Below are 12,501 nucleotides of genomic sequence, written 5' to 3' on the forward strand. Positions count from 1 at the left end.
CTGGTGCATTCACCACAACGTACCCATCTCAGTATCTTATCTCCTGGGGTGTCAGAATATGATGGTGGACACACTAAGCAGACACTTCTCTGAGGAACACAAGTGGGAAATACACGATAGTGTCCTCCAATTGATATTCCAAAAATGGGGCTATCCATCTGTATACCTGTTCGCATCAGTAACAAACCACAAGTGCCCACTTTTCTGCTCTAGAGTGGGACTAGCACCCAAGTCACTAGGGGATACATCACTCATGTACGCATTCCCACCGATACCTCTAATCTCATGAGTCATTCACAAGATACAGACTGACTAGGCCCATATCTTACTAATTGTTCCAATGTGGTTCAGACAGACTTGGTTCCCTTATCTGTTGCGCCTGGCAGTATGAGTGAGCAAGTTGCAGCGCTGTAAATTGCCAGTGTAGACAAGTCCTATATTAGGCCTTACCGTGCTCTCTGCAACAACACACGACTCCAAAGCCCCTACCGTCCACAGCGGGGCACTGTTCTTCAGACACCTGAAGTGGAGCACCCACAGGGACACTACTCAAAGAAGAAAAGAAAGTTACTCATCTTGTGCAGTAACGAGAGTTCTTCGAGATGTGTGTCCCTGTGGGTGCTCCACTACCCACCCTCCTCCCCTCTACTTCGGAGTTCATGCCTTGAGCTCTGCGATAGAGAAGGAACTGAACAGGTCAGGTCGTACGCATGCTAAATGAGGTGCCAATGGTACTCTGAGATGACTACTGTGCACGCGCACCCCGACCAAGCACTGCCACCAAAAAGTGGACACACCGACACCTAAAGTGGAGCACCCACAGGGGGCACATGTCAAAGAACCCTTGTTACTGCACAAGGTGAGTAACTTCCTCTTCTTCATCAAATAGACTCCCATGTGGGCTCAGCTTTGCCTCTATCAGCAGAAACTTAAGCCTGACCTCACTGTGTTCCTTGATTCTAGGTTTAAAGTCTGCAGATTTGACACTGAACCCTGATATGAGTCTCCCCAAGACACTTCAGGCAGCTGGAGTGTGGGTCATTCACTGGTATTGGCAGCTTGCAAAATTGGCAGGGTTTAAACCCTGGTGAATGAGGAGTGCAACAGTACCAGTACCCAGGAACAGGAACTGAAGTGTTTGAAAACACTTCAAAAGAAAACTTATATCTATAACTAACCAAAAACAAACTACTGAAACAGGTACACGCTATATACAAATAAGAGGAAAAACTTTCACTAGCAAGGGCACACATTCCAACAATTGTCATGAGCAGTGAGAAAGCGGGTCAGGGGTGGCGCAGCACCATCATGCAGCAGCATGAGGCAGCAGAGGGCACATGAGCCACCCTGACCAGGTACTGCTGAGAGAAAAATCTCCGACAGCTATGCCCTGAGTGTGCCCACACCTGAAGTAGAATGGATATGTGCAACACATTTGAAGCAAAGTAGTTACAGAGCAGATTAGTAACTGTTTCTTCTTCAGCTGATGGGTCTTGTCACCTCCTGAATGAAGTCCATGTCTCGGGTACGGATGCAAAAACATCTTTGTGCTGAGACAGAGTTCAAGATCTGTCAAACCTGTGTGCTCCCTGTATTGCTAAATGGGTGAGAAACTGGACTCTTACAGGCAGACTTGGAACAGCTAGAGGCATTCCATATGTCCTGTCAGTGCCAAATCCCGAGCATGTAGTGGTTTGACTTTTTGGATATGTTAGTCTTGCAATGATCTGGCATTCTTTCAGTCGCTCATTATGTTAAAAAATGGTATTGTGTGCTCTTCAGCCATGTAGAGAAGGCGTAGTTCTTCTTTTAATGGCTGAAGTCATAACCTACTCAGTAGAACCCTGTCCTGCAAAGATTTAACTCTTGCTTGACTTTACACGCTGGATTAAATCCTTGTCATGCTGAAGTCAATTGGAATTTTGCCATTGACTTCTGTTGGGGCCAGAATGTCACCCTGAGACTTCAAGGACATGCATAGGTCTTTGCAGGATCAGTGCCTTAGACAACTTTAAAGACACTTTAAGTAGTTTCTTTTAACCAGACAACTTCTGACATGATCCTTTTGCTTTATAACTGACTATCTTGTCTGTTAGATTAGTGAATATGAAATATTTAACCCTAATACAATTGGTTTTCAGTTTAAATTGTTTTTGAAATGGATACATAGTTAACTGTTTTTAATAAAGAGAGTTTCCATGTATGGGCTTCCTTCAGTTGATACTACCTGCACTTTCAGCATTCCAATTCTGCAATATAATTTTGTTCAGCAAAAGGCTTATTCGGTTGAAATCTGTATCCTTCATTTGGATTGTGAGGACAAATTTGTTCTCAATTAAATAAGAAATATCTTCTATAATAAGGATGTCAAGTGATTAAAAAAAATAATCGTGTGATTAATCACACTTTTAAAGAATAATAGGATACCATTTATTTAAATATTTTTGATGTTTTCTACATTTTCAAATATATTGATTTCAGTTACCACACAGAATACAGTGTACGGTGCTCACTTTATATTATTTTTTATGACGAATATTTGCACAGTAAAAAACAAAAGTAGTAGTATTTTTCAGTTCATCTAATACAAATAGTGTAGTGCAATCTCTTTATCATGAAAGTTGAACTTACAAATGTAGAATTGTGTACCAAGAAATAACTGCATGCAAAAATAAAAAAATGTAAAACTTCAGAGCCTACACGTCCGCTCAGTCCTACTTCTTGTTCAGCCAATTGCTCAGACAAACAAGTTTGTTTCCATTTGCAGGAGATAATGCTCCCCACTTCTTGTTTACAGTGTCACCTGAAAGTGGCAACAGGTGTTTGCATGGCATTGTTGTAGCAGACGTCGCAAGATATTTACGTGCCAGATGCGCTAAAGGTTCATATGTCCTTCATGCTTCAGCCACCACTCCAGAGGACATGCGTCCATGCCGATGACAGGTTCTGCATGATAACATTCCAAAGCAGTGCGGCCTGATGCATAGTCATTTTCATCATCTGAGTCAGATGCCACTAGCTTTTTTGGTAGTTCAGTTCTGTAGTTCCTGCATCGGAGTGTTGCTCTTTTAAGGCTTCTGAAAGCATGCTCCACACCTCATCCCTCTCAGATTTTGGAGGGCACTTCAGATTCTTAAACCTTGGGTTGAGTGCTGTAGCTATCTTTAGAAATCTCACATTGGTACCATCTTCGCATTTTGTCAAATCTGCAGTGAGTGTTCTTAAAATGAATAACGTGCTTGGTCATCATCCGAGATTGCTATAACATGAAATATATGGCAGAATGCGGGTAAAACAGAACAGGAAACATACAGTTCTCCCTCACGGGAGAATTAACACTTTTTTTTTTTTTTTTTAAATGAGCATCATCAGTATGGAAGCACGTCCTCTGGAACAGTGGCCGAAGCTTGAAGGGGCATACGAATGTTTAGCATATCTGGCACATAAATACCTTGCAATGCCAGCTATAAAAGTGCCATGCAAACGCCTATTCTCACTTTCAGGGTGACATTGTAAAAAAAGAAGTGGGCAGCATTATGTCCCATAAATGGAAACAAACTTGTTTGTCTTAGTGATTGGCTGAACAAGAAGTAGGATTGAGTGGACTTGTAGGCTCTAAAGTTTTACATTGGTTTGGTTTTTTGAGTGCAGTTATGTAACAAAAAAAATTCTACATTTGTAAGTTCCACTTTCACCATAAAGAGATTGCACTACAGTACTTGTATGAGGTGAATTGAAAAATATTTATTTTGTTTATCATTTTTACAGTGCAAATATTTGTAATAAAAATAATATGAAGGTAGCACTGTACACTTTGTATTCTGTGTTGTAATTGAAATCAATATATTTGAAAATGTAGAAAACATCAAAAATATTTAATACATTTCAATTGGAATTCTATTGTTTAACAGTGTGATTAAAAATGTGATTAATCGTGATTCGTTTTTAATCACGATTAATTTTTTGAGTTAATTGCGTGAGTTAACTGTGATTGACAGCCCTAATAATAGTATTAATTTATTCTTGTATGAAATACTAAAACTATAAATATACTACTACAGAAACTTTTCTAGTAATATTTATGGATTTGTATTTTATGTATGTATTTATTTTTGAAAAACAGAGGTAAGCCAGAGAATTCAAACAGCACGCCCTGCTGGGAGACAGGTGATGCTGCACTATTTGCTACCGTGGATGAATAATATTGAGTTGGTAGATTTGAAACCTTTGCCAACAATACGGCATCAAGAAGAAGATGAAGAGGATTCTTTAAAAGACCGAGAAATGATGGTAAACAGCAGACGCTGGCTACGAGGAGAAGGCTGGGGATCACCACAGGCTACTGCTATGGTTTTAAACAATCTGATGTATATGACAGCACAGGTAAAACCAGTCTTTTGATGTTTCTTGTTGTTTGATTCAGAGAATTGTTAAATCCAGAAGGGAAAGAGGGGATGTGTAGGGCTACTGATACCAGTTAGTGAGCTTTTATTAGCAAGCTGATTTAGGCAGTATGAAATTCTTCATTAGCATGGTTGTCAGCTTATGCAAAAATTTTCAAAAGCCAGTTCTCCAAATTACTTGTGGGTCTGGGAGCTACCAAATAGTTTAATGAACATTCTGGGCAATTTTAGGAGAAGCACATGGCATGCTATTGAGCCTATAAAATAATAACAGGTTATTTTCAATAAGAATGTCTTAATGATCAGAGGCTTAAAATTGCTGTCCCATAATTTAGATATCTAGATAGATAACTTCCTTGTGTAACTTAAAAAACAACAACCCAACAAGCCTACCTAAAAACTAGTGGTGAGAGAACCTCAAAGGGATTGCTCAGATTGTGTTTGTCTTCTCTGTTTCTTCATTCTCCCTGGATGATTTGTTTGTCATTCTGTTTCTTCCTGCCTCCAAGTAAACAATAGGTTTTCTTTATATTCTCTCTCCATTTAGTAAATTACATCTTTCTCCCTCCCTCCTTGTCATAGAATCATAGACTTTAAGGTCTGAAGGGACCATTATGATCGTCTAGTCTGATGTCCTGCACAACGCAAGCCACAGTATCTCACCCACCCACTCCTGTAATAAACCCCTAACCTATGATACTAAACTGGGAGGAGTGGTAGATACGCTGGAGGGGAGGGATAGGATACAGAAGGACCTAGACAAATTGGAGGATTGGGCCAAAAGAAATCTGATGAGGTTCAATAAGGATAAGTGCAGGGTCCTGCACTTAGGATGGAAGAATCCAATGCACCGCTACAGACTAGGGACCGAATGGCTAGGCAGCAGTTCTGCGGAAAAGGACCTAGGGGTGACAGTGGACGAGAAGCTGGATATGAGTCAACAGTGTGCCCTTGTTGCCAAGAAGGCCAATGGCATTTTGGGATGTATAAGTAGGGGCATAGCGAGCAGATCGAGGGATGTGATCGTTCCCCTCTATTCGACACTGGTGAGGCCTCATCTGGAGTACTGTGTCCAGTTTTGGGCCCCACACTACAAGAAGGATGTGGATAAATTGGAGAGAGTCCAGCGAAGGGCAACAAAAATGATTAGGGGTCTAGAGCACATGACTTATGAGGAGAGGCTGAGGGAGCTGGGATTGTTTAGTCTGCAGAAGAGAAGAATGAGGGGGGATTTGATAGCTGCTTTCAACTACCTGAAAGGGGGTTCCAAAGAGGATGGCTCTAGACTGTTCTCAATGGTAGCAGATGACAGAACGAGGAGTAATGGTCTCAAGTTGCAATGGGGGAGGTTTAGATTGGATATTAGGAAAAACTTTTTCACTAAGAGGGTGGTGAAACACTGGAATGCGTTACCTAGGGAGGTGGTAGAATCTCCTTCCTTAGAGGTTTTTAAGGTCAGGCTTGACAAAGCCCTGGCTGGGATGATTTAACTGGGAATTGGTCCTGCTTTGAGCAGGGGGTTGGACTAGATGACCTTCTGGGGTCCCTTCCAACCCTGATATTCTATGATTCTATGTCTGAGCTATTGAAGTCCTCAAATCGTGGTTTAAAGACTTCAAGGTGCAGAGAATCCCCCAACAAGTGACCCGTGCCCCACGCTGATTAGGAAGGCGAAACCCCCCCAGGTCCTCTGCCAATCTGCCCTGGAGGAAAATTCCTTCCCGATCCCAAATATAGCGATCAGCTAGACCCTGAGCGTGTGGGCAAGATTCACCAGCTAGACACCCAGGAAAGAATTCTCTGTCGTAACTCAGATCCCATCCCATCTAACATCCCATCACAGGCCATTGGGCATATCTACCGCTAATAGCTAAAGATCAATTAATAGCCAAAATTAGGCTTATCCCATCATACCATCCCCTCCATAAACTTATCAAGCTTAGTCTTGAAGCCAGATATGTCCTTTGCCCCCCCCGCTTCCCTTGGAAGGCTGTTCCAGAACTTCACTCCTCTGATAGTTAGAAACCTTTGTCTAATTTCAAGTCTAAACTTCCTGATGGCCAGTTTATATCCATTTGTTCTTGTGTCCACTTTGGTACTGAGCTTAAATAATTTTTCTCCCTCTGTGGTATTTATCCCTCTGATATATTTATAGAGAGCAATCATATCTCCTCTCAGCCTTCTTTTAGTTAGGCTAAACAAGCCAAGCTCCTTGAGTCTCCTTTCATAAGACAGGTTTTCCAGTCCTCTGATCATCCCAGTAGCCCTTCTCTGTACCTGTTCCAGTTTGAATTCATCTTTCTTAAACATGGGAGACCAGAACTGCACACAATATTCCAGATGAGGTCTCACCAGTGCCTTGCATAATGCTACTAACCACCTCCTTATCTCTACTGGAAATACCTCGCCTGATGCATCCCAAGACCTCATTAGCTTTTTTCACAGCCATATCACATTGGCGGCTCATAGTCATCCTGTGATCAACCAATACTCAGAGGTCCTTCTCTTCCTCTGTTACTTCCAAGTGATGCGTCCCCAGTTTATAACAAAAATTCTTGTTATTAATCCCTAAATGCATGACCTTGCACTTTTCACTATTAAATTTCATCCTATTACTATTACTCCAGTTTACAAGGTCATCCAGATCCTCCTGTATGATATCCCGGTCCTTCTCTGTATTGGCAATACATCCCAGCTTTGTGTCATCCGCAAACTTTATTAGCACATTCCCACTTTTTGAGCCAAGGTCAGTAATAAAAAGATTAAATAAGATTGGTCCCAAAACCGATCCCTGAGGAACTCCACTAGTAATATCCTTCCAGCCTGACAGTTCACCTTTCATTGTGACCTGTTGTAGTTTCCCCTTTAACCAATTCCTTATCCAACTTTCAATTTTCATACAGATCCCCATCTTTTCCAATTTAGCTAATAATTCCCCATGTGGAACCATATCAAATGCCTTACTGAAATCGAGGTAAATTAGATCCACTGCGTTTCCTTTGTCTAAAATATCTGTTACCTTCTCAAAGAAGGAGTTCAGGTTGGTTTGACACGATCTACCTTTTGTAAAACCATGGTGTCTTTTGTCCTAATTATCATTGACCTCAATGTCCTTAACTACTTTCTCCTTCAGAATTTTTTCCAAGACCTTGCATACTACAGATGTCAAACTAACTGGCCTGTAGTTACCCAGATCCTATTTTTAAGAAAGGGGGGGGAAAAAGTGAACTATGTTAGAAATTCTCCAGTCATATGGTACAACCCCTGAGTTTACAGATTCATTAAAAATTTTTGCTAATGGGCTTGCACTTCCATGTGCCCGTTCCTTTAGTATTCTTGGATGAAGGTGATCTGGGCCCCCCGATTTAGTCCCATTAAGTGGTTCAAGTTTGGCTTCTACCTCGGATGTGGTAATATCTACCTCCATATCCTCGTTCCCATTTGTCGTCCTACCATTTATCCCAAAGCTCCTCATTAAAGACTGAGGCAAAGTATTTGTTTATGTATTGGCCCATGCCTAGATTATCCTTAACCTTTTATCTCCTTAGACACGGAAGTTCTGAGAGTGATGTGGAAGGGTGGGATATGAGAGAGATGGTAGTGGTGTGGGCTAATCCTGTTGCTGGTAGCTGACTGAAGGCTGTCTGCTTCCCTTGTCTCACTTATTTTCTGTATCACAGCAGAGAAAAAGGGAGGGTAAGAGTGCCTGCTCCTCTGCCCAGTGGCTCCTAGTGGTGAAAGGCTGGCTTTTTAAATTAAAAAATTCAGGTAGTAAGTGGTTTCTAGGACGTTGTGTAGGACTGTCAGTAGCTGGGGTGCATTAGTAAAACCTCAGCAGTGGCAGCTAAATCTGCATAGCTGACAAGTATGCATTCCAAACTACAGTAAAAGCTTATCCAGCATGTTGGGGGAATGAGGGGTGCCGGTTAGTCTCAAATTCCAGTTAACTAAGAGTTATACTTACCAATTGAATACCAATTTTCAAAGAATTAGAATACAATAAAATGGATAAAGTTTACAGGTACTCACCAATCCAGTAGTACTGCATTGCAGAGTGGTTGGTTTCTTGAAGCACTTAAGTGTATACAGGTAAAGTTTTCTATACAGTAGGTTATCTTATGACACTACATATCACTATGGGCAGTGCATGGCGTACACCAAGATCACTAAAAATACTCTTAACAGTAAAACTATACTGAACATAATTTAATCTTTCTTTGATTCAAAAGGCACTTCAGGCTCTTGCAGTGCCTCAGGGACATCATTATCAAAGTCAGTTATCATTGTAGATGTAGAAGGTGTAGGAGATTGGGCTGAATCTGTAATGACCCTATGACACACCCTGGAAGCTGCTTTTTTGAATAAATCCATGGTATCCGCTTGTTTACTTGTCTTCTGCCTCTTTTGCATAAAAGTAGAGTGTAGAATGTGCAATTGCATAACCTCCTGGACAGTATACCAGTCCCGGTTACTAGATTAAAGATTTGTATTGGGAGATATTAGAAATGCCGGATGATAGAGCTTTCTGGTTGATAAAGTGCTGGATAACACAGCTTTTACTATAAATTGTTAGTCTTTGCTCACTGTAGTGACCCTGAGATAACTACTTGTATTTGGGGAATATATTAAAGAGGATGAGCATTCATAAAAGCTTCAGTGTATAGAAATGGATAAAACATAGCAGCTGCTTATAAGGTTTAGGTTTCCTTTTTCTCAAGCCTCTTAAACTTATTCAATAGAAAATCCTTGCTTGAAGTTATTTATATTATTGAACTTTACAAAAGGGATATCTTAATTTTGTTTTCTAGTACGGTGATGAAGTGGCATGGTCAGAGATAGAGAATGTCTGGACTACTCTAGCAGACAGCTGGCCAAAGAATCTGAAAATAATTTTGCACTTCTTGATCAGCATTTGTGGAGTGAATAGCGAACCCAGCCTCTTGCCTTATGTAAGTACTTGATGCTGCAGTCTTCCCTCACATCCTTATTTCTTTAAAATTATATTTTATGTGTTTAGCAACTCCTTATCAAAGACCACTAAATAGATGAATAGTAACATAAAGGGTCATGATATCTCATTCTAATACAGCATGAGGCCAATGCCATCCCATTGTGTCACAATGTAACAACTCAATGCTGTGACCAGTTCAAATTCAGTGTCTCCTACTTTGCAGTCTCTGATGGTAACAAGTATTTTCTATTTCAAATTATCTTCCAAAATGCAAATATTCTCCCAGTGAGAAGACTTCCCCTTTTTGGCATGGTTGTATTTTTAGAAATGAATTCCTCTATTCAGAAATGCATGATGATTTTTAATATTATGTTTCACTCCCTCTTTCTTCTCATATCTTGTTACCGTATTCTTTCTTCTTGTACCACCATATAGTACTGTATCTTTAAAAGAAAACTCTATTTTGACTAGGGATTAAAAAGATAAGTATTTTTCATGACTGATAAATTAATAAATGAATGATGGAATACTGCAAGGGCTACCTTCAGACCTGTAGAATTGTGGAAACCTTCCAAGGGTGGAGGGGCATAGGAATTATCTGTGGATAGAAACAAGGGGTTACAGGGTGAGCAGGCCAGTTTTACCAATGGGTTCTGAGAGAAGAGCAGAACTGTTCGGAATTTTGTGGAGTAATTAATAACAAGGAACATGGTGCCAATAATTCCTTCCAACTTTTAATGAGGGAATTCCAGCTCAACCACCTCACATCACAACCCAGTATAATCTCATATACATGTTGAACCAAAGCGATGACAAAATAACCCCCTATGGTACTCTGCATTAGAGAGCCCACAGAGCAACTGTTTGCCACTAACCTGAGTTCACACAGAAAAATCATAATGGAGACACTGAGGAGTGACTCCATCCAGCTTCCAGGATCTCTAGATGCCCCAAGATAGATTCAAGATCAATGTTATTTAGGGTTGCCGACTTTCTAATAGAAGAAAACTGAACACCCCTACCCCACCCCTTCTCTGAGGCCCTGTTCCCGACTCACTCCATCCCCCCTCCCTCCGTCGCTCACTCTCCCGCACCTTCACTCACTGATTTTCACAGGGCTTGGGCAGGGGGTTGGGGTACAGGAAGGGGTGAGGGCGAGGGCTCCGGCTGGGGCTGCGGACTCTGGGGTGGGGCCGGGATGAGGGGTTTTGGTTGGATGAGGGGGCTCTGGGCTGGGGCTGAGAGGTTCGGAGTGCAGGAATGGGCTCAGGGCTGGGGCAGGGGGTTGGGGTGCAGGAGATGATACGGGGTGCAGGCTCCGGGAGGGAGTTTGGTGCCTGAGGGGGCTCAGGGTTGGGGTAGGGTGCTGCGGGCTGCAGGAGGGAATTTGGGTGTGGGAGGGGGCTGAGGGCTGGGGCAGGGAGTTGGGGTGTGGGAGGGTGTGAGGGATGCAGGCTCTGGGCTCAGGCAGCTCCAGGGAAGCGGCTGGCATCTTCCTCCAGCTCCCAGGTGGGGCGGGGTGGAAGGGCTCTGTACGCTGCTCCGGTCCATAGGCGCCACCCCCGCAGCTCCCATTGGCCATGGTTCCAGGCCAATCGGAGCTGTGGAGCTGGTGCTCGGGGCGGGGGCAGTGTCCAGAGCCCCTGTGGCTGTCCCTACGCTTAGGAGTCGGAGGGACATGCTGGCCACTTCCCGGGAGCTGCGTGGAGCCGGATAGGAAGCCTGCCTACTCCGCGCTAACCGGACTTTTAATGGCCTGGGCAGCGGTGCTGACTGAAACCACCAGGGTCCCTTTTCGTTTCAGTTGAAAACCAGACACCTGGCATCTCTTGTGTTATCAGAGGCTGCTGAGTAGTAAAAGAACGAGCAGTCATTTTATTCCTAACCAGGATAACCATTGACAATCTTCTGTTTCTCAGCATTGAGTTTGAAGTACTTTTTTTCTTCCTTTATTTCTTAAAGAAGATAACTTGCTGAAATAAGACCTCATATAGATCCCACGTTGACTTAATATGCAGTTAATAGTAAAATATTTCTTTTAATTAGTTGTTTAAGATCTTGTTAAAACATACGAAGGACTCCATCGTCTTGAGATTTAAACATATGCCATGTTGCAATATTAGCACTTGAACAAGAAAAGTGGTACAAATAATATAAGTAAAATAAAGTTCATACTGTATCAGCATTAAAAGGACGCTGTATAGGGCAAAAGTGTAGGTTTATTATAACGTGATTTTACAAAACCTAATTGAAATGTGTTTCATTGTTTTTTAAAAGGTATTTCAATGAAATCATTATTTTTTTAAATGTGTGATGGCAGCGTACACAACAAACATGCAGCTATAGTAATGTATGAGAATCAGAAAGTGAAACTGGATAAAAACAAAAGTGAAACTTTATAAGTTTGCATTTTCGTTGTCCAACTTAAATTAAATACAAAAAGTAAACAATCACAATAAATGGTGAATATCAAAGTCTGTAAAATTTTTAAATATTTGCATTTTAATAATAATCTAACGGGTTTTTTATAACGCTAAGGAATTTTTTTATCTTCATGATATCTCAGTAAGGAATACTATCTTTGTTTATATTTCTGATGTTTACTCCTAGTGACAGATACTTAAGACATTATGATTTCTCTTAGAACTAGAATAGATTACATAAATCTTCACATGCAATAAATAGTAAATGGTATGTATCTAAAGGCAAAGGATTGTGATGTACAGTTCACCTTCTGTTTTTCCTCATCTTTAAAAAACAAATTCAATCTCTTATTTATATTTCTGTTTTTAATGGCAGGTGAAGAAGGTTATTGTTTACTTGGGTAGAGATAAAACAATGCAACTATTGGAAGAACTGGTGAGTGAACTACAGCTTACAGATCCAGTCAGCTCTGGAGTCACTCACATGGATAATCCACCATATTACCGCATCACTTCCAGTTACAAAATTCCTTCTGTCACTTCAGGTGAGAATTCGTTTGACTAGGCTATTACTGTGTTTCAGTTGTTATTTTCTATTGTTATGAGTTAATTGGAAAATCTAAATGCAGTGTAGGCACAATAGATTTAATATAAACAAATAAAACTTTTAAAAAAAAAATTTTTTTTTAAAAATAACCAGACTTATTGATACCATTAAATGTCA

General features: G+C 41.1%; 1 protein-coding gene across 1 annotated transcript in view; it reads left to right on the forward strand.

The window, feature by feature from the left end:
* The window catches only part of FRYL (FRY like transcription coactivator), a 321,897-nt gene that overhangs the window by 182,566 nt on the left and 126,830 nt on the right, over positions 1-12,501 (forward strand). Inside the window, exons 33-35 of the mRNA XM_074951439.1 lie at positions 4,124-4,383; positions 9,212-9,352; positions 12,154-12,322. Coding sequence (XP_074807540.1) covers positions 4,124-4,383; positions 9,212-9,352; positions 12,154-12,322 — 570 coding nt within the window. The remainder of the gene's footprint in view (positions 1-4,123; positions 4,384-9,211; positions 9,353-12,153; positions 12,323-12,501) is intronic.

This window comes from Natator depressus, chromosome 4 (assembly GCF_965152275.1).
Source record: "Natator depressus isolate rNatDep1 chromosome 4, rNatDep2.hap1, whole genome shotgun sequence".
Taxonomy (NCBI): Eukaryota; Metazoa; Chordata; order Testudines; family Cheloniidae; genus Natator; species Natator depressus.